The 20,450-nt window shown below is 44.3% G+C and overlaps 5 protein-coding genes across 5 annotated transcripts; 4 read left to right on the top strand and 1 right to left on the bottom strand.

Moving 5' to 3' along the window:
• Window positions 1–142: 142 nt before the first annotated feature.
• MELLADRAFT_75820 (uncharacterized protein) lies at window positions 143–1,830 on the top strand (the record flags this gene model as incomplete). Its single annotated transcript, XM_007416521.1, has 2 exons — window positions 143–1,037; window positions 1,117–1,830. 2 exons carry the CDS (start codon window positions 388–390, stop codon window positions 1,616–1,618), a joined length of 1,152 nt encoding a protein of 383 aa, XP_007416583.1.
• A 691-nt stretch (window positions 1,831–2,521) lies between these two features.
• Window positions 2,522–5,267, bottom strand: MELLADRAFT_112096 (uncharacterized protein; the record flags this gene model as incomplete). Its single annotated transcript, XM_007416488.1, has 12 exons — window positions 2,522–2,624; window positions 2,695–2,802; window positions 2,886–3,074; window positions 3,147–3,275; window positions 3,342–3,443; window positions 3,521–3,706; window positions 3,775–3,903; window positions 3,977–4,075; window positions 4,153–4,341; window positions 4,415–4,585; window positions 4,661–4,738; window positions 5,155–5,267. The coding sequence occupies 12 exons, from the start codon at window positions 5,265–5,267 to the stop codon at window positions 2,522–2,524; spliced, it is 1,596 nt and encodes a 531-aa protein (XP_007416550.1).
• Window positions 5,268–6,822: 1,555 nt separating this feature from the next.
• MELLADRAFT_50500 (uncharacterized protein) lies at window positions 6,823–7,619 on the top strand (the record flags this gene model as incomplete). The annotated part of the gene is made up of 3 exons (XM_007416522.1): window positions 6,823–6,905; window positions 6,992–7,054; window positions 7,128–7,619. 2 exons carry the CDS (start codon window positions 7,008–7,010, stop codon window positions 7,465–7,467), a joined length of 387 nt encoding a protein of 128 aa, XP_007416584.1.
• A 1,516-nt stretch (window positions 7,620–9,135) lies between these two features.
• MELLADRAFT_112094 (uncharacterized protein) lies at window positions 9,136–12,595 on the top strand (the record flags this gene model as incomplete). The annotated part of the gene is made up of 8 exons (XM_007416523.1): window positions 9,136–9,359; window positions 10,122–10,438; window positions 10,468–10,580; window positions 10,648–10,821; window positions 10,905–11,152; window positions 11,188–11,471; window positions 11,585–12,279; window positions 12,374–12,595. The coding sequence occupies 8 exons, from the start codon at window positions 9,136–9,138 to the stop codon at window positions 12,593–12,595; spliced, it is 2,277 nt and encodes a 758-aa protein (XP_007416585.1).
• Window positions 12,596–13,735: 1,140 nt separating this feature from the next.
• MELLADRAFT_112093 (uncharacterized protein) lies at window positions 13,736–16,713 on the top strand (the record flags this gene model as incomplete). Its single annotated transcript, XM_007416524.1, has 5 exons — window positions 13,736–13,832; window positions 13,944–14,294; window positions 14,436–14,988; window positions 15,083–15,342; window positions 15,434–16,713. 5 exons carry the CDS (start codon window positions 13,736–13,738, stop codon window positions 16,711–16,713), a joined length of 2,541 nt encoding a protein of 846 aa, XP_007416586.1.
• Window positions 16,714–20,450: the final 3,737 nt, after the last annotated feature.

Raw genomic sequence — 20,450 nt, 5'->3', positions numbered from 1 at the left:
TGAGTACTTAATGTTAAGATATTGATACTTAATCTTAAGATATCGATACTTAATCTTAAGATATACTTAGTTCTTGATTAGCTTCTTGATGAACTTCTTGATTAGCTTCTTGATTTTGTTTTTCGAATCTTGATCAGTCAACAGTGACTAGAACCAATTAAAAGGAATCAATCAATCCAATATAACATCATCATGACTCTCACTCGTGTCCTTACCACATTCCCATATTCCCATTCCAATCATCATTCTCAACCAGTTCTCCACATCATCTCATCATCACAAGCTTGTCTTATACTAAATCAAAGATGTTCACTCTTACCAAACCATCTCAAACTCTTCCAAATCTAAACAAATTCAATCAATCTAAACTAATCACCAAGAATCCATATGATGGTCATAAACCGCACCAAACCCAAATCTTTTCATTCGATTCTTCTTCATCACCTATCACAACACCTTCACCTATCAATACACTTTCTTCTCCAATTCCAATTCATCAAACCCAGCCCCATGATGAATTCCTTCTTGATGAAAGAAACCGAATACCAAACTTATTCTGAGATAGAATTAGAAGAATCTATTGAAGATCATCAAACGATATCTGATCAACAAGAAGAAGAAGAAGATGAAGCGATGAATTTTGCATCAAACAGTACAACATCCTTAAGAGAACCGTCACCAGATTCGAGTGTATTATTTGAAATCCCAAGCCAGAGTTCATCAGAAACCGAAGACCTACCGATCCTTTCGAATGAAAGTATCAAGATTGTTTCTGATTCGATCATCACTCTTGCACCGGTGATTGCTCAAACCTTGTGTAGATATAGAGCTCAATTAAATGAATGGGAAAATGGTTCAAGAGTAGATGAACCGGTTTGGAAGGCTAGTTCGGTTCTTGATCAGTGTCTTTTGAGAACTGTGATGGTGCTTGAACCGGTTTGGAATCAGTGTGTGAAACCTTTGATGGCTCTTCAGAAAGAGTTTAAGACCCTTCAAGTCGATCATCAGTCTTTTGATGATCCAGACTCAAATTTACTGTAAGTACTACCTCACTTTGGAGTAGAATACACCACATCAGATTTCTGACGATTTCTTTTGTTTTTTTGGTGTGAATAGTTATTTAAACAAATTGATGAAATTAAACGATTCGATATCCATCATCAAAGAAAACCTGAGCGATCTATCCAAACACATAAACGATCTATACGACTGGATCGACGGCTTCTTAACCCCAATCTTAGCCGAATTATCACAAGGACCAGAAGACGAGCTAAACCAAAGTGACCACGAATCAGACCAAAGATCAACTCAAGTTTCAATCTTACTAGATGCTCAATCATATCTTTGTATTGCATTAGATTCGTTAGCTACTAATTTAAATTTGTTTAAAGTTTCGTTTTGTAAACTTTGGAATGGATTAGACGAGTTTATGGGACGGTTTGAAGGACAGATTGGGACGGGAAATCGGTTGTGTTTTCAACAGGTTTGGAAGTCTTTGAGGTCTTATGATCTTTCTTGTTTGTGCTTTATTCATAGTCTTTCGGTCTTGGCTTCCGTTTCGATGGTTATTCAAAATGATACAATCGGAACTTTACATATGATTTCTTATCAAGCTTGATTTTTTGAAACTTTTTTCTTGGTTTGATTGTATACATTTGTTTTTGATTGGTTTGTAAAGATTGTTTGGTTTTTAGATATGGACTTTGAGTTGATATGTTACTTTTAAAAACGGTATTTGATTCATTTTGGGTTTTATGATATTTTTGTATTGGTTTGTAAACAAGAGTTTATTTTTGGGTTGTAGCGTTGAGGAATCTAATTTACTAAAACAAACCAATAAATATTCCTGAAGAGAGAGATTCATGCGAGCTGCCTTTATCAATCAACGTTGAGTTTTTGACGGTACTTGAGCATGGCTCAATAATCTCATGACTTCTTTGGAACTTCTGAAGTTTGTGAAAAAAGTCAAAGTTAGGAAGTCAATATGATTTGATTTGAATTACAATCATGTTAGATAATAGGATGGGGAATAACGCAGCGGAATTTTTGAAGACATTGTGTCAGTGGCTCAATCGTCTCATGGTTCTTTTGGGGAGAATGGAACTTCTGAATTTCAAGAAAAAAGTCAGAGGTAGGAAGTCAATATGATTTGATTTATATTACAATCATATTAGGTTATAGGAATGGGGAATAATGCAGCGAAATTTTTGATGACATTTGTGTGTGTGGCTCATTCATATTATGTTTTTTTTGGGGGGGATGAAACGTCTGGATGTGATTCAAAAATCAAGTGTGAAGGGTCAATGTGATTTTATTTAGATTACAATCATATTGAATAATAAGATGGGGATTATATACAAATGGGGAATAATGCTATGGCTAATGAACAAACAGATCAAGAGCATAAAAGCATGTTACAAGGCGAAGAGTGATGAAAAAAATCTAGTGCGAGACTTTCAGATGATGGAACTAAAGCGTACAAGTGGTCGCATGCAGTGTCAGAACGACGAGTAGAAGTTGCTCAAGTGGATGCCTTGGCAGTGGCAGAAGGCGAAGGCTTTGGGGTTGCAGGACTGGGAGTCGCAGGTTTGGAAGAAGCACCAGAGCTTTGTCGGCGTACGACACTGCAAGGTCAAACGTCGATGACATTAGTGAAAATGAAGGTCTGCAGATGATGGTATCATAGGAGCTTACGAATGCTCATTTGCAATATCGGAACGACGGCTAGGTTTACTGGTAGTCGAGGGCTTCGATTCCGAAGAAGGCTTTGGAGAACCATCACGGTTTTGACGACGTGTCAAGCTATGAAGGAAAGATAATGTGATGAGTTAGGCTTTGCTCTGCAGAAGATGTGAGATGGTTTGAAATTATGGATTGGATCTTACTGGTCAGATACCTCGATCACGTCTCGACGAGAGGGTTTGGGTTTACCACCACCAGCACCAGCACCAGCACCACCAGCAGCACCACCAGCACCAGCACCTGCTGAACTCCTGGCCTTCTCACCTAAAGCTTTCAATTTTGCGCAATCAGCTGATGTGGGAGCGGCTCCTGTAGTGTCACGACGAAACAACCTGTTGAGGAAGCTGTCAGTAGGTCTTCGCGAGGTTCGAAATGTCAACTTTGAAGAATGTTCATGGACTTACATATCTGCTTCAATCTCAGATAGATCACGACGTTTGCCTGCACCCTTGGCTGCTTCGATCTTTTGGAGGATGGCAGTGCACTGCTCAGGAGTGGGAGGAGGAAGCCCTGTGTTTTGTCGACGTTCCACGCTGCAAGGGCAAACAACAAATTAGTCAAAGAAAGATTCTGCAGATGATGGTATAATGGAGTCTTACGAAGGCGCGTTTGGAATCTCGGCACGACGGCTAGCCTTGCTGGTGGTCGAGGGTTTCGAAGAGGGCTTTGGAGAAACATCACCACTTTGACGACGTGACAAGCTATGCGGAAAGAGGATGTGATGAGTCGGGCATTGCTCTGCAGAAGTTGTGGGAAGTTTTGAGTGATTGTTTCTTACTGGTCAAATACTTCGATCACGTCTCGACGGGAGGGTTTGGGTTTACCGCCAGCACCACCACCACCAGCACCGCCAGCACCGCCACCAGAACCACCCATTGCACTCCTAGCCTTTTCACCTAAAGCTTTCAATTTATCGCAATCGGCTGATGTGGAAGTGGCTCCTCCAGCGTCGCGACGAAACAACCTGTTGAGAAAACTGTCAGTAGATCTTCGCGAGGTTGTGTCAGCGTTGAAGAATGTTGATGGACTTACATCTCTGTTTCACTTTCAGATAGATCACGACGTTTGCCTGCACTCTTGGCTGCTTCGATCTTTTGGAGGATGGCAGTGCACTGCTCAGGAGTGGGAGGAGGAAGCCCTGTGCTTTGTCGACGTTCCACGCTGCAAGGGCAAACAACGATTTCATTAGTCAAAGAAAGATTCTGCTGCTGATGATGGTATAATGGAGTCTTACGAAGGCGCGTTTTCAATCTTGGCACGACGACTGGTCTTACCGGTGGTCGGGGGCTTGATAGGGGGCTTTGGCCCATCACCACTTTGACGACGTGTCAAGCTATGAGGAAAGAGGATGTGATGAGTCAGGCGTTGCTCTGCAGAAGATGTGGGAGGTTTGGAGTGATTGGATCTTACTTGTCAGGGGTTTCAATCACGTCTCGACGTCCGGGTTTGGGTTTACCACCACCACCACCACCTGCTGGGGGACCACCACCGCCAGCACCACCGCCACCCCTCGCCTTTTCAGCTAAAGCCTTCAATTTGTCACAATCGGCTTGAGTTGCTGTGGCTCCTCCTGCTGCTCCACCCTGACGACGAGTCAACCTGTTGAAAAGGCTGTCAGTAAGTCTTTCGAGAGATTTGAAGCTCGAGCTTTGGAGAATGATAAAGGACTTACATGTCTCTTTCGATATCAGCCAAGTCACGACGTTTTCCTGCGTTCTTGGCTTCAATCCTTTTGAGGATCGCCTGGCACTGTTCGGGAGTAGGACTAGGATTGCCAGAGGGAGGAGTTCCTGTACCGGAACCAGAACCAGAACCACCACCACCACCAGGCTTGGTTTGACGGCTGAACGCGTTAAAAATAATGTCGGGCTTTGTTAGTTTTTGGAAGATGTTGGTAAGATTCGAAAGGTAGACTTACGTCATCAAAGTGGCATGTTCTGCTGCGTTGTTCTCGACATGTTGACTCATAGCCAATCCAATAGCCAAACTAGCAAAACTGACGGTCATCGAAAAACGCATGTTGATGAAAAAATGAGATGATAAAAAGACTAAAGTAAATTTAATGTAAAGGGAAGATTATTGTAACAAGACTTTGAAACTTGGAAATATGTACGAAGAAGATAATGGGTTAATTGAAATTGATATATTTACTATGAAAAGCTTATGATACAATCAAAAGACTAGATAATGAACAAAAAAAGCTGAAGTGATATAAAACAGTGGGATATGAAGATGTGATTGAGGATGAGGAAAAAAGATAGGAAGTGCGAGCAAGAGTCATGATTTTATATCGTTTTGGAGACTATAGAAAATTTCGAAATCGTCAGTTATTCATTCAAGGCTAGCCTGGTTTCAAAATCTCTCCTTATGATGGCATGGCATCTGAGCCCAATGAGTCATCACTTCACCTACTCCATGGCAGCCAGGCAAAATGTTGAAAACTCGCGCAACTCAGCTAGGCCGGGATTTCCAAACTTGCCGAGACCGCCATGAGATATCGTTGCGAGTGCCTTATCGGCCAACATAGAGCGTATACTATACTACCATTCTAAAATCGTGAGCGAAATAGGCTTGAAGAGATGTGGGGGAATTAACTGAGATTAAGGATTTTGAAATTAAAAGTACCATAACGACCTTTTGTAGTGGCCAACTAATTAAAGGGTATTCGTAAGGCTTAGTATCTTCAACATATTGAGCCCCTGGATAGCTTCCCTGGAATGAAAGATGATTTGGCTCCCATATTTTCGGTAAAGTTACCAAACCACTCAAAATCGAGTCCCAATCAAAGATGTCGAACAAAATGTTCGTATTCGTTTATCAACTTTGTCTTGCTTCAAGCTTAGGTTTCCTTCTGAAAGAGTAATACAATCTGTTCAGTTCTCATCTTACGGCTCATAGTCACTCATCTAGCTAGTTTTCCGGTGATCTGTCAGAAAAAACAAACAATTGTTTGTAGGCTGAAACGAGCCTATATGTATAAGAACTTGTGATGTTAGGGAGCTGACATGCAGCATTTTTTTATGGCTTTCGAGACCCAATTTTGGATGTAAGGGAGGAAGGTCTTAATGCCCCTTCCAAAACAGTTTTGAAATTATCAGCCCAATCTTCCTGGTTTCTTACCTGTAAGTTCCACTGGAGTTATCCGGCGGTTGATGCATTAGCCTTCTGGATCAAGAAATGATGTTCTTAACCAATTTGTATACAATTTTGTTGTAAGAAGCGTGAAGTACGACAAGCAGAAACTTGTCATGTCTGATCATCATTCTAGATGTACCCTCTTCGCACTCAGAGGCACTTGACACTGTCCTGCGCGAGAAGGATGAAAATTCGTTTCATCCTATCTTTAGAGAGAGCCAAGATGATCAATTTGAAGCAGATCTTGGTTACCTCGTTTTCCTTTCCACAATTTTCAATCATTGGACCCAACAATTCCACAAACACATTCGCCCAAAGTTTCTCACCGCAAAATGGGAGCTTCAAGACACAAGTATGTACATATCATCGGGCCGCAAGTACATAAGGCCTCGCGTATGAAGGTCACCTTTGATGACTTGATTGTATATTTGCATGATTGGCACATCGATGAAGGTTTTCTGAACCATGTACAATATGCTCTGCGATTTTTTAGCTGTTCAGCATACCATCGCAGGGCAGTCATTCGAGAATTCCACTTTGGTCACTCTATACCAGCGACGAAAACGGTTTGTGAATGATAAGGAGAAGGCCTCTTTCCTAGAATTCTAACATGGGCCAGAGCAAGTTGACATTATTCTGACGAATTGTATGCTGAGCTGATGACATTTTCGATAAACAAGTACGGCGTGAACGTTTGATCGACTTGTTTGAGTCCAAATCAAGCGATCCCGATTGATTGATTGGAAAAGAAGGTGAGGTGAGGTCGGCTCAGGTCAGATGCGCGTTGACCTCGTTGCCGAAGTGGTCTTTCTGGAAGTCTTGGTGCATCTGAAGCGATGGTTGCGCGGCTGCGGGTGCTACTCCATACAGTGAATTTTCTAAACCCTAATCAACTGATAGGTTTGCTGGTCACAACATCTCACACTAATAGGTTTCAGGACCTCTGGCGCGGGAGTGAATTCAGACTGCCCCTTTCGAAAGCGTGAACACTGCGTCGTAGGTAAGGTATCGTAACCCCAGTCAAGATAGTGCGTTCCTTGATCACTCTGTTGACTTTCACAAGTACTACGATCGATTGCTGACTGAAGTCTGAATTCAATATTACCTTACGCAGGTCCTCAATCTCAACAATGGGCTCCAAAATTCCGATTGTCAAGAAGCGCACGAAGCCATTCATGTACGTCGAAAATTCTTATCATCTGGATTGGTCGCCTTAACTCACAATACCATCTCATTTTTTATTTCTTCAGTCGGCATCAGTCGGACCGTTACGCCTCTGTAAAGCCAGCATGGCGAAAACCCAAAGGTATCGACAATCGAGTTCGACGACGTTTTAAAGGTCAACTTCCTATGCCCTCAATCGGTTATGGATCAAACAAGAAGACCCGTCACCTGATGCCTAACGGTTACCGAAAATTTGTGGTCAACAACGCTGATGAACTCGACCTCCTATTGATGCACAACAAGAAATATGCTGCCGAGATCGCCCACACTGTTTCAGCCCGAAAGCGTGTTTTGATTGTTGAAAAGGCAAAGATTTTAGGTCTCAAAGTTACCAATGGTGCTGCTAAACTCAGGTCCGAGGAATAAATTTGTCAATGTCACTCTTATGCTTTTCAATGGCCTCAGTAACTCTTCACTTCCTACAAGAATCGTCAACCAAACTCGACCTTGTGTTCAATATGTTCCTGTCAACTTTCTATGGCGTCCGTCACCTCTGTAATCATGCCCGTGCCTTCTGATCATCGACCTGCCCCTGAGCCTCCAATTATACCTATATTCGACCAAAACCCACGAAGTGCTCCTCGCGACCCCATGAATGCCTATTGCCTGTCCCCTGATCTCCGTTTGATATCCTAGTCAACTGATCTACCTGAGTGTATTCTGTGACATTATTGGCCAGTGATCAACATTGCAGCATGCAAGTTTTTTTGAGATTCATGTTCCACGAGGAGGTCATCCTCTTTCACCCCGCTCAGAACTTGTGAAGGCTAATTTATAAATGTCCCTTCAAAATGAGACTTTCTTTTCGGTTTCCTTCTCATGAACCTCAATTCACACCAGATTGCCCCTTCTAATTATGACCTCTCATTTTCAAAGTCCCTCTATCTCGCAGCTTAGCCTGGCTACCACATGTGAGGCAGATCACAAGAAGCCGATATTTGCCACAAATGTCGCGACAACAGCAGGGTGTGATATCCTGTGATATCGGTAAGTAACTGGTGAAGCATCTGCAACAATACTAAGCCCTATCATTGCCAAGCTTACTGGATGAAGCTGGATTCCTGCCAAGAATTTGGTCATGTAAGAACACCAGCACTAATGCAGTGGTTGCAGCGAGTTTTCCTGTGGTAATCATCTTTGGAATTGTTAAATTGATCAAGTTCCTACCACGGGAACTACCATAATTAGCACCTACATACAACATCCCTAACATTCAAAAGGGCATTTCATGCTGCATGAAGTTGATCAATAACAAGTGAAAAAAATGCACTGCAAGCCACATATTGCCTCGGTGCTTCAAGAGTACCAGCAGTGGTGTGGTAAGTTGGCTGGGTTAATTTCCCCTGCTGTCTTTGAGACAGCAACTGGTGATCAATTGTCGAGTTTACCAGGTTCTTACCACATACATCACCAAAAGAACTTGAAGCATACACGTCAATAAGGACTGTCTTATCTAATGCCACACCATGCCTACCACAAACCATTATACTCTTGATTTTCAGAGTTTCTATCCGCATGTACACATCATCTTAGGCTTCAAAAGCATTGAATCTGTTTAACAGCATTTTCCAATCTTCTTGTCCACAGAGTGTGTTTCTGGAAGCGTCTATCAATTTTTAATTTGAGATGCCTTTTTGAAGAAGAAACATGTTCATTATGGAGTTTGGGGGTTTTTGAAATGGCAACTGTGTTCCTGAAGCATGGCCTCAGTGTTAAAATGTGTTTCTATTCATTATGTGATTAGTGAGCAAGAGAATATTTGTATGCATTTTTCCTAATGACTGACAAAGAGCCTTCCATCATAGAGCTACATAATTTGACAATCTACATCTAGTCTTGAAGTGTTGTTCTTGGCTTGTCTCATAGGATCCAATTCTTACCCAATACCATGTATGTTTTTGGAAGTCAACCTTATAAAAATTAACACTGTAAGATAATGGCAATTTCAAAGGTTGTCTTGTCAGGGATTCTGATGAGCATTGAAGAGAGCTTTGTTTCTTGATAGCTTGACAGACACCTAGTAGTGCGGCCAGGATGGCCCTCATGACCAAGTCCCCATATCATGCTATGATTCTTATTTTGAGCTCTTCAAAGGGGGTAGCAAGAGTTAGTTCCCTTTCGTGTGCACAACTCCCAGGAATTAGTAGCCAACTCCTCGAGGGATCGGGATCAAGGTATATATACAAAGCTCTGATGGTAGCCACTCGAGGTTTAATTCAAAAAAATTTCTGGCAACATGAAAGACTTGGATTTATCGGGTCCGTGGCCGACACCTTCACACTGGGCACTGGCGCAGAACGGGCCTATGCGAGCGCGCATCGGCGAATCCTTTGGGGGCTGAGCTCCTGAGAAAATGCCTTGATATCTGGAATTCTTGCGTAGCTCTCGTCACATATATCTTCAAAAAGTGCCGGTAGAGAAGCGGCGTGGAAGAAACAAATGAGCTATCTACAGAACACCTGATTTATATGTGTAGGATACGCTGTTTATTCTCAGAAGGGGAAGTTACGGAATCGCAACATTGCATGTGATGGCGGCGGTTGTAAAGAGACGGTTCAACCTTAACGTCCTTTGCATTTGAAGCTATCAGTGCTCTGAATTGCGATCGGACACAACATCATTTCCATTTATGCTACGATGAATGTTAGCTTTGAATTCAGGAGCATGAAGATATGTCATTCATCTTGCTTAATGTATCTCCATCTATTTCAGAATGATACATTCCTCCACATAAACCTGCCGGCGGTTTATCTTGCTCTTCGGCTACTTACAATATCTATTTAGGAGCCCCATAGCCATTGGCCCCAATGAAATAGGCAACAGAGTGCAACCCCTTTCGTTCTCTGAACTTATTTCTTGCACCGCTTCTTGATAAGTTGAAGAACTCAGCACGCAGTATTTTCTAGAAGTCTTCTTCGTGTCTACTTTTCGCTTCAAGATATTTTCAGTATTATGCGTTTTCGGGAGCTCTGGATTTATTCATTTTCGATCTTTACGCTCTTTCACATAACGCTATGTAGAGAGACGTATAACCCTTCTGCAGATTATGCTCCCAAATTGGTGCCGTGTCCAAAAGATTTCAAAGCTCGTACAGCCAGTTCACGAGACTCGAAAACCCAGGAGCTGGCACCGGAGGAAGTAAACTACATTGATGCGCGTCGGTCACAAGTCTTACCGGAGGCTTACAATTCCTACATCACCAACGTAGAGAGATACGTATCAGGGCTCAGAGAGCCGGGTACAGTACTTCCCTCATACGTCTCGAGAATTCTCTCATCAAAGAATCAGACAGCTCTTCCCAGAATGTCGTTTGCAATAGCTGGAGGTGCCTACCGCGGTGAGTGGTTTTACTTCTTTCTACAAAAGGTGATCAGAGGAAAACTAACAGATGTGAATTCGCCGCAGGAGCCATTTTTGCGGCAGCAGTCATGAATGTCTTTGACGGAAAGAACGTGACTTCCGCCAGTTCAGGGTTGGGCGTGAGTGCACCTCATTGTTGTCGTATGATAGGTGAATTGTGCTGAAATGACTTGCATACGATAAAAGGGAGTTCTGAACGCCGCGGACTATATTACCGGTCTCAGTGGCAGCGCTTGGTTGCTGATCTCCTGGATGCAATCCGAACTCTCACCCCTTTTTGACCTTGTTCTGGGAGCTAAGCGCATGGGGAGAGAAAATCCAGAGTTATCAGGTTGGCTCACTCAATACGGATTGTTGAATGTGAGCAGCAATAGATTCCAGAGGGATCATTGAGTGTTCCGAACCTAACAGACTGAGTATTTTCTTTCGCTTTGAGAATTTAGCCAACAGACGCATTGGAGAGTAACACATTTGCAGAGAGAATGCATAATCGTTGGCTACAGACCGTTTATTGGACTAGACTCATTCTTCAAGTCAATAGCAAGAGATTTGCTGGATTCCCCATCGGAATTGTCGACTTGTGGGGAAGAATCTTAAGTTACCATTTTTTGAGTGGTTCTAATCCCGACAACTTTTTCAATGGAACGGCACCTCATGGTATCAATCAAACATTTTCAGGCTTTGTCAATTTGTATGCACTATTTTCCATTTACTCGATTCGTGAAGTTCAGCTGATGCATTCTGGGATCAATATGCCACTAGGACATGCTTCAAGAATCATACCCTACCTTTTCCTGTTCTAACAACCCTTCCTCAGTTGCAAGATAGTCGGTACGCCAATTTCCCAGCGGTGCCTTACAATTACACTAGATATGAGATTTCGCCCTACGAGTTCGGGAGCTATGATCCGTTTCTATCAAGTTTTATACCCACTAAAAACTTGGGTACCAAACTTTCAGCTGGACTCCCTGAGGACAAAAGCAAATGCTGCGCGGGTTTTGACAATGCAGGTAAATCATCACATAGCATGTCTTATAGGTCGAAATCACCTTTGCATTCCGCCCAACCTTACAAGCAGAAATAAGATGTATTCAGAGTTTTGACCATCCTTTGCTCTTTTCAGGGTTCATTATGGGGATGTCATCAAATATCTTCACCGCCTATAAATACCTCCTCGACTTCTACTTCAACTTGAGACGCAATTTACCTATCGGTACGCCTGAAATTCTCACCGCACTTGTCCCTAATCCATTCCGAGGACTCGGTACAAAAGAATATTTTGAGAAGGACGAGGCAGAATTGCACTTGATTGATGGGGGACTTGGACTAGGTTTGTGCCCCAAATTTACCTTCATCATGATCTGCCTACTTGTTTCGCATGGAAGCTTACGGAGAGCTCAACGACCTATACCAGAGGTGACACCGTATCATCCCTTGTTAGTAAGGGCTAGGAAAGTAGAAGTGATCATTGCAGTGGATGGTGTAAGTAAACTGGACTTCATGAGAATCGCAGAGGTTTCAAGTCAAGATAGCAAAACCAACCGTTTGATTTTGTCATACCAGACAGCGGACTTTAACAACTTTGCCAATGGGAGCTCAGTGATTCATTCAGCTCGTAGAGCAGCGCTATATCCCAGTGTATACAAATTCCCAAAAGTTCCTATGAACGTCACGAAGTTCACCACACAGGGCCTCGTCGAGCGACCGACATTCTTTGGATGCGAAGAATTCGATGCTCCTCTGCTGATTTGGATTGCCAACTCAGCCCCCATTGATGGGTCTACACCAATCTCCAACAGAACCACCTTACAACTTACAGTTGAGTGTTTCGGCAGATATTGATACTTATACATGCATGTCAGTTTTTGATCACATATACTGTTTCCTGATGGCGCGAAACGTATCTTTCCAGTTTCCGCTTAACCAGACTCAGGCCATGATGAAGGAGTCGACTGATGTGGGAACAAGAGGATTTCCTTCGAGAAGTGCTTTAACCAAAGGACAGTTCAAGGATCCCCTGTGGCCTGCTTGCCTGTCATGTGCAATTGTAGACCGGGCTCGAGGAAGGCTCGGTGTAGCCAGGGAGGGTCTTTGTAACGATTGTTTCAACAGGTATTGTTGGACGGAAAAATAATAAATCAGCATTCAAACCTGCGTCTACAAACCAGCGCCCTGCAATGAAGCTATCTATTGAGTGTGAATGGCAAGGTTCGAGGGGTAGCTACATACGACATACTTGTCTGTGACTTTCTCTGCAAAATGCAAGTGGATTTCAAGTTTTGACCAACGTCTCCGTAGCATATCGCACGCGCGGTGATGAGCACCGTGTTCCTTCCATGCCATGAGCAGGAATGAAAACTGAGCAAATCAGAGATGCCAGTAGCCTTGAGATCGGGCATGTGGAGTGGCGCACGTCATCAATACAGCTCTGGACCTCGGGAATGTTTTCTTGTATGTATATCAAGACTTCATTTCAACCCTTCGTTGTCGATGTGCAAGGGCGGAGAGTGTGTATGTTCAACAGGTCGAGCTAGAGAAAAAGCTAGACCAGACTACACTGGGCTTAGAGTCATCATGATGGAACGGTCCATGTACATGCATATCACTTGTTGATACTTAAAATCCCATAGATGGCGATTCAATGAAAGTCATTCTTGCGATACAACATGTTGCGGGAGTATTCGTAGACAAGAATGAGTAACGAGTTTTTGTGACCCTTTCAGCTCTTGGAGCGATTCGCGTTGATACCAGGAGGACAAGGCCCAGCCAAGCGGGAAACTCCATACTTGCCGCCTCGTGGTAGGAAATGTCGGTCACGTCTCCTTCATCTGGCGCATGGTTGAGTAATTTCTACTGCCATGATGAGTTATCTTCATCAAGTCCAAAAAAGTGATCGATCATTTGTCACTAAAGTCAGGCGCAGGGCCTTTTGTAGGACATGATCGATCACAAGTCTTCAAAGGTTAGCGCCAGACGCGTCCCTTCCTCCCTTTTTCAACACACCCATTCTTGTGAGCTTGAAGATGATGAGCTGTTCCGTCTATCACGCTTCATCACTGCCTGAGCTTATCATTTCTGATTATCAGCTCAAGTCCTCGAAGTCTGGGTTTTCCTTGAAGACTCACCTCGTTATTGAGGACCTGATCAAACCAAAACAGATATACCACACTAGATTAAATCAGCAGATAGGTCGACCGTTTTTGATTATACCGGCGACAATCCGATTGAGAGGTAGTCGACAGATCCATTGAGCTTTCATACTTTCTTTCACATCATGCCGCGAATACCCACCCGCACTACTCCTTATGATACACCAAACCGACAGCACAGGCATTTCAAAAATAAGCGTGAACAGATCCTCAAAGCTCTAGGTATGCTTTTTCGACTCCCCCCCGATGCCTTCTTCCTACGTAGCCTCACCTCTAACTTTCACGGCATCAAAAATCCTAATCTTTAATTTTTCCGTTTGTGATGCTCACGAGGACATCCAGGAAAATCATCCTACATCAATGGGTCGCAGTTTGCTATCGTATGGGTTTCAGCTCGAGGCGAAACGGAAGTGTACGGTTCCCCAGTGCTCCAGAAGTTATTTAGTCATCAACCTGGTCAATGCGGTCTGTTCGGTCCTGAGGTCCTTGAAAGGATCAGGCAAGCCGCAAAACAAGCAAAAGACAACATTGGGGCATCGATTCTTGATGTACAGCCTGGTAACCAACCTGAAGGTCTATCCAAAAAACGCAAATCACTTTCGGCGAGCTGCCTAGCAAGTAACCAGCTACATCAGGTGATGCGGGATATGAATGACGAGTCGAAGGAAAATGATCCATCACAAGGTGGGGTTCCCGCGATGTTTTTTTCATAGCGAAGATACACTCATGTCCATTCCCTGCTGTCAGTGACCAAGTCGCCAAGCTACTCAGAGGGCCCGCCAATCTTTCACAGCGTAAAATCCTCGGCCTCTTCTCCATCCTTAGCTTCTTCAGTCTGTTCTCCATCACCCATCCCCAAACTACAATTCTCAGCGAAACATTTAGAAGGATCTTTGTGTGAAGATTCTCCAAACGACTCTTCTCATGAAAATGAAGGCCTGCTGTTTGAAAATTCAGAATCGAAGAGCTTTAACAAGACATCAGATATCTCCCTCATGGCTTCAAATTTCACTACTCCCCCAAAATCACTCTGCCCTGAAAGGTCCGCCACGGCCATCCTCCGGGACGATTCTTCTAGCAAGGTAGTGCGTTGTCAATCAGCCAATACTATTCCTATTTCATCCGCTGAAACAACCCATGCTGGCCTTCAGTCGATGCGAGAATTGAAATCATCAGAACTTTCAAAAGCGCCTAGGATATTCAAGCCCTTGCCCATTCGGCCTTCGTCTCAATTCGGGGCTTGGAACGAAGTTTCCTTCACAAGTCCTCAATCGATCAGTCAGTTTCTGGAGGGGAAATTCGGACAGCTGCAACAAAACTTGTGTAAACTGGTCTGTAAAGCATGGATCAAAGTGATCGAACCCAAAAAGCAGACCAAGTGAGCTTCCTGCCCTTGATAGTGGCATCCTGATCATTTTCTACTCGTCAATACCTCATCGCTGAACCAATCATGATTTTTTTGCACATTCAAGGTTTCCTTATAGAGGGGGCGATACTCGCAAGCCGGACTGGTGGCCAGCAGATGTTCGTCACAAGGAGCCAGACCATCTCGCAAAGCCTGAAAGGATGCGCTTGATGTTGGCTATCCTGGGCTCTGGCCGAATTGAAGTTGCGAGGCTCGAATTAGCTTCAGCGGAGCAAGCTGCCCACATCACTCAGGACAAGATGGCAATTTTACGAGACATATATATTGTTGCAAGAGAAGAAGAGCGGCTTAGAACCATTTGGCCAGGTTTGTTACGTTGCTATATATCGAAAGTTCTCAAAGTCACGTGATCTATGGGCTGAAATGATTTAAAACAAACACGACTTCTTCTTTCCAGCGAACGGGAGTTTCCGCCCCTTCAAAGTACGGCTGAGTGACGCTTCATCGGAAAACGATGCTCAATGTACCCCAAGTGAATTGAGTTGCGGCGATGAAAGAAACCCTCTCAGAACAACCCTGGCGTCTCTGAGCGACCGCAACGATGTCAACAACCAAATCTTCTTTTCTGATTCATTCTCGCCACTACCCGATTCCAACCAAACCAAGATGACAGATAAAAATGGGGTTAATTATCGTGGTGAATCGAATCCGAATCTCTTTGACCCTAGCGCCAAAAAACCCTTTTCCCTGAGCTTAGATTCAAAGTTTCTTTCACTCAAGAATACCGAAGCGTCACAAACAAACTGGACAAGTAATCCATATTTTTCATCTTTGGGAAATAATGCTGGTCTTGGGGCAGCTTCGGCTCAATCAACTCGGTTACCTACTCCCATGAGTGCATCTACAAACGGCCTGCAGTCATACACCTCTCAGTTTCCTTCTTATAGTATTCCAAACCTCATGACCGACAGCCATACTTTCTTTGATCAGCAAGATCTGACTACAGAGAGACCAAACTCCTTTCACAACAGTACACTTGGGCAATCCGGAATACTTCAAGGAGATGCAATGGGATCCAGCGTCAACGGACGTGATTCAGCAATGGACGCAAACTTGTCACCATGGGCAAATCTCCAACCAATGCTCTCGCCAGCTGATCTGTTCAGTTATAGCAGCATACTCCCCGATCAGCAAAGGTACCTTCAAACGGGCAACCGCAGTACAAACTACTCCCAGTCTCTTCCTATGCATAGCCAACCCGACATGCTCACAAAGGAGTCGAATGGCTCGAGACTCTCCGATACAAGTCCTTATCGACATAGTCTTGCTAACTCTACTGATAAGTTGAACGACAACTCGACCTCGCTGGCTCTGCCTTTGGCGCCCGAATCGTATCGTCCTTCCAATTCAGCTATTCCTGCAAAGTCTACAACCCGCAACTCCTCGAGGGATTTTTCCTCCGAGATAGACCCATGGGTGATGGTAGAGGGCGATTGTCTTTCGATGATGGGATCATCGCTTGACAATTCCCGCAGCTATGGTTTCATTAGCGAGGACCCCAATCTTTCTGGGAATCGTTCAACCGTACTTGAGCCGATGCTGGGGAGCATGTCGCAGGGGCATAGTTTTGACTTCCCCAACTCAGTAGAGTCCTTTGCCGTGCAATCAAACGCCGTATTTCCAAGCTCGTTAAGTAATAGTGCTCATTCTTCATCCAACACAGGATTTTCAACCTAAGCTCGCACATCGACTGGCGACAGGAGAAAATCCTAGACCCCAGACAGAGAATAATCTAATTCCGAAGCTTTAATTTACCAGGAAGACAATCCCGAAAAAAATCTTGCTAAAACCTTTAACTATTTTTTTTGATTTCATCTAACAAAGGAAGTTCTTGTAAGTGTTACAGTAGACTTCCATACTGAATCACTTTTCTGCTTGAATTTTTGGTTTGATGGTCTTTTGAAGCAGCTAGTCGCCGCGCTTTTTGTCAAACCACACTGTCACCTTCTGTATTTCTTGTTTTCACCAGGTCTGCACAATCATTGTCACTGAGCCTAATTTGATATATGTTTTGAGGTGGAAAATAAAGTTTTTGTTCAATCACCGGTATCGGGAAGCAAGTCCCTGTAAGGGTATGCCTTACAGTTAGTGCTTACACAGGGTGTTATGGGTTTATAGGAGTCTAGTGTAGTTGTTTCCGTTGCCCTGGCTCCAGATTGTCTCTTTTCCCTTAGGAGACTCTCCACGCGGAGCCAGGTAAGCATTCTATTAGTTCTTTTATTCATCTCTCTTGTGTGCTTAGTGTTGTGTTAGTGGATACTGATTAGAGGAGACTCTCCACGCGGAGCCATTTTGGGAATATAGATTCATTTTATAGGTGACTTGCGCTTTCGAGCAGTTCCCTGTGATCACAGTGAAGGTTCTCTCTTGGAAACCTTACACTTTTTTCACCTATATTTTAAACTTTAAAACTCTCCGATTCCCTGCTGTATAACCACTCCGACTGAGTCGAAATACCCCGCTGTTCACTCTGCTGCCGATATCCCACCTTCTGTTCTGCCTTCTGTTCATGCCCGATCGACGTAATCTCCCAGACAACTACTCCGACAATCCTGAAGCCTTTCTTCGCCGTCCTCGAGGAAAGACACACATTGAATCACCACCTAGCAGTCCACCAGCTCCGAATCCTCCGCGTTACAATTGGCAACCGGAAGTGCTGGAGACGTCAGCTTCTGATCATCGCATACTAGCCTTCAGTCGAACCGCTTAATTTTCATCGAGAATAGCAGTGATCGACAATCACCAAAAACACCTGTCCAGCTTCTACCAGACCAATACAACGACTGGACGCGTACAAGTGATAAGGAGATAGTTCAACATTTTTTCAACCGATTACTGTGGAATAAAGCTACACCACATAAACTTTTGGACAATTTCGCTACACCGAGACCGCCGGGTGCTTTTGTATTCACGCCGCAAGCGCAGATCAAAGGTGTCATGGCGGAACCATCAACATCTGGTGGGAAAGGCAAGATGTCAATGGCAAAGATTTCGGACAAAGATCATATCGAATTCCTGAAACGACAACTACAGGAAGTAATGGACCGTAATGAAGCTTTGGAACGGCGTTGCGACCGACTTGACACCCTGGAAACCATGGTTCAAGACCTAGCTCGAGGACGTGAAGAAACGCGGGGGCAAGCTGGCGATTATAGTTTACAGTCTTCGAAATCAAATAACCCTTTTGCCCAATACATGGAAAATGGGCCAGCTTCGCCCTCTCCAATTGTAGCACAGCAAGTCCAGATTCCAAGTGATCAAGAGCAGCCTCCGACAATCAATTTTGCCTCACGACCCGTCATTCCTGTGGTTGCGGCGCCTCCGGCATACAATTCGGAATCCGGTCAGACTCTGCCAATGCCACCGACTGCGATGCCGTGGACCTATCCATGGGCTCAATCAACTCCAGCAGTTCGCTGGCTCGCTCCTGAACCAGCACCGGTAGTTTTACCGCCCTTATCACCAACGTCACCGGCCTTACCAGCACCTACATCAGCACCTATTCTGGTGGCACGTGACCAGGGGGCAGACGCTTCAGATAGCCATAGCGACGATTCGAGCTCAACTGTAACGGCCAGCAAGATTCGACTCGCTGAGGTGCCCAAGTACAAGGGTCCTTTTGGTAAACCAACTGAACTGTTTCATTGGCAGTGGCTAGTGGAGCAATACTTCGATGTCAAAGATTTGAACAGCGACAGAGAACAAATGAAATTGTTGGGATCTCTTTTGGTGGACCAACAAGCTTCAGCTTGGTTCCAATCGGCGAGATCTGAATTAGAAGGGAAAACATGGTCTGAGGTGATGGACTTGTTCGCTTTAGGAACCTTACCTGAAGATTGGGTAGCAGATACCGAACGACAACTGCGAAAGCTACAAATCAAACCGGCCAAAAGTTTTGACGCTTTCATCGAACGAGCCCAAGGCCTTCACGGAACGATAGCTAGATTCTCACGCATCACTCAGAAAGAACTCGCACAGTATATCTGTTGGGGAGTGCCTGATATCTTTGACAGCACGGTCAGGAAAGATAGACTCCTCATGGATGACTCCTTTAACATGATCACTTTCATTTCGCGTGCAAAAGCAATCTGGCGAGTTTTGGTGGATGGAGGTCAAATCAAAGAAGGCAGATCAAGAACTTCTAATACAAACCCTTTCCAAAGCCATCAAACATCGGGATCACATTCAAATCAGGTCGCTAATGGAGTCAGACCATCGGTTCGAAGCCCAGAAGAACGGGCGGAACACGCGTGGCGTTATAAGCAATGGATGCGTCACCTTGGCTTGTGTTTGAGTTGCAAGACAAAGTGCAACAGACCGAACTGTACAGAGACTTCCAGTACCTTCATCAGTGTCCCACCACCGGAGCAATTCAATGCTGGACCAAGACCGCCTCGCACGGACGCTCAACCTCCACCTGGATCGACTTCTCAAAGACCAGCAGGCCGTCCGAGTAACAATCCAGCTCCAGTAACTCGAGTCGCGGCGATGACTGAAATGCCAGAGCTCTCGAAGGAGGAACTGGAGCGCTATGCTGAAGCGGACCAAGTGTTGGTGGCATGCATGGAGGAGGAGAAACAAGAGAGGTGCGTCCCTGGTAACAGAGAGCCCTCGATCGTTGTTGACCTTGTTTGCAATGGCTTACCCATCCGGGCTTTGTTTGATTCAGCCTGCAAAACCAACCTGATGGACGCACACTTGGCGCAGAAGGCTCGAATACCACAACGCCCTCTGGTTAAGCCCGTAACTGTGGGTTTGGCTCTTGAATCAGAAGGTCCGGTAAAACAGCTTACCCATTTTACTTTTGCCAATTTGGATTCAAAGGATCCTGCAATCAAATTCGGTGCGAATTTCTTCAAGGTGGCCAAACTCAACGGTGGTTATGATATGATCTGTGGGACACCGTTTCTGAAATTACATAAAGTTGATATCTCAGTACATAGACGTTGTATTATTCATACCAAGAGTGGGAAGATGATTTATGACCGGGAATTCAAGAAATTTAATGAAATGAAAGACAAAGAGTTGAATAGAGTTGCTATGAAGGATCTTGACGCACTTCCAAAGGAAGAGTTGATAGCGTGTGTGATAGAGAATTTGAAGAAGGTTGAAAGTGCCAGAGTACTGGCTGAGAAAGAAGATGCTATGCTTGAAGAGTTCAATTGCTTGTTTCCTGATGAATTGCCCGCGGTTGCGGAAGGGGAGGATGATTTTTTCCCTCCCTCTGAACAAAACAAATTGCCGAAGGTCCGTCACAAAATTGTGTTGACAGACCCTAATGCTACGATCAATGGTAAACAATACGGATACCCATTGAGACACCGTGACGCTTGGCGCAGGCTCATTGACCAACACTTGAAAGCGGGACGCATTCGTCGTTCTTCAAGTCAATATGGATCTCCCTCCCTCATCAT

This window comes from Melampsora larici-populina, assembly GCF_000204055.1.
Source record: "Melampsora larici-populina 98AG31 unplaced genomic scaffold MELLAscaffold_61, whole genome shotgun sequence".
NCBI lineage: Eukaryota > Fungi > Basidiomycota > Pucciniomycetes > Pucciniales > Melampsoraceae > Melampsora > Melampsora laricis-populina.
This window is presented reverse-complemented; position numbering and strand designations above follow the sequence as displayed.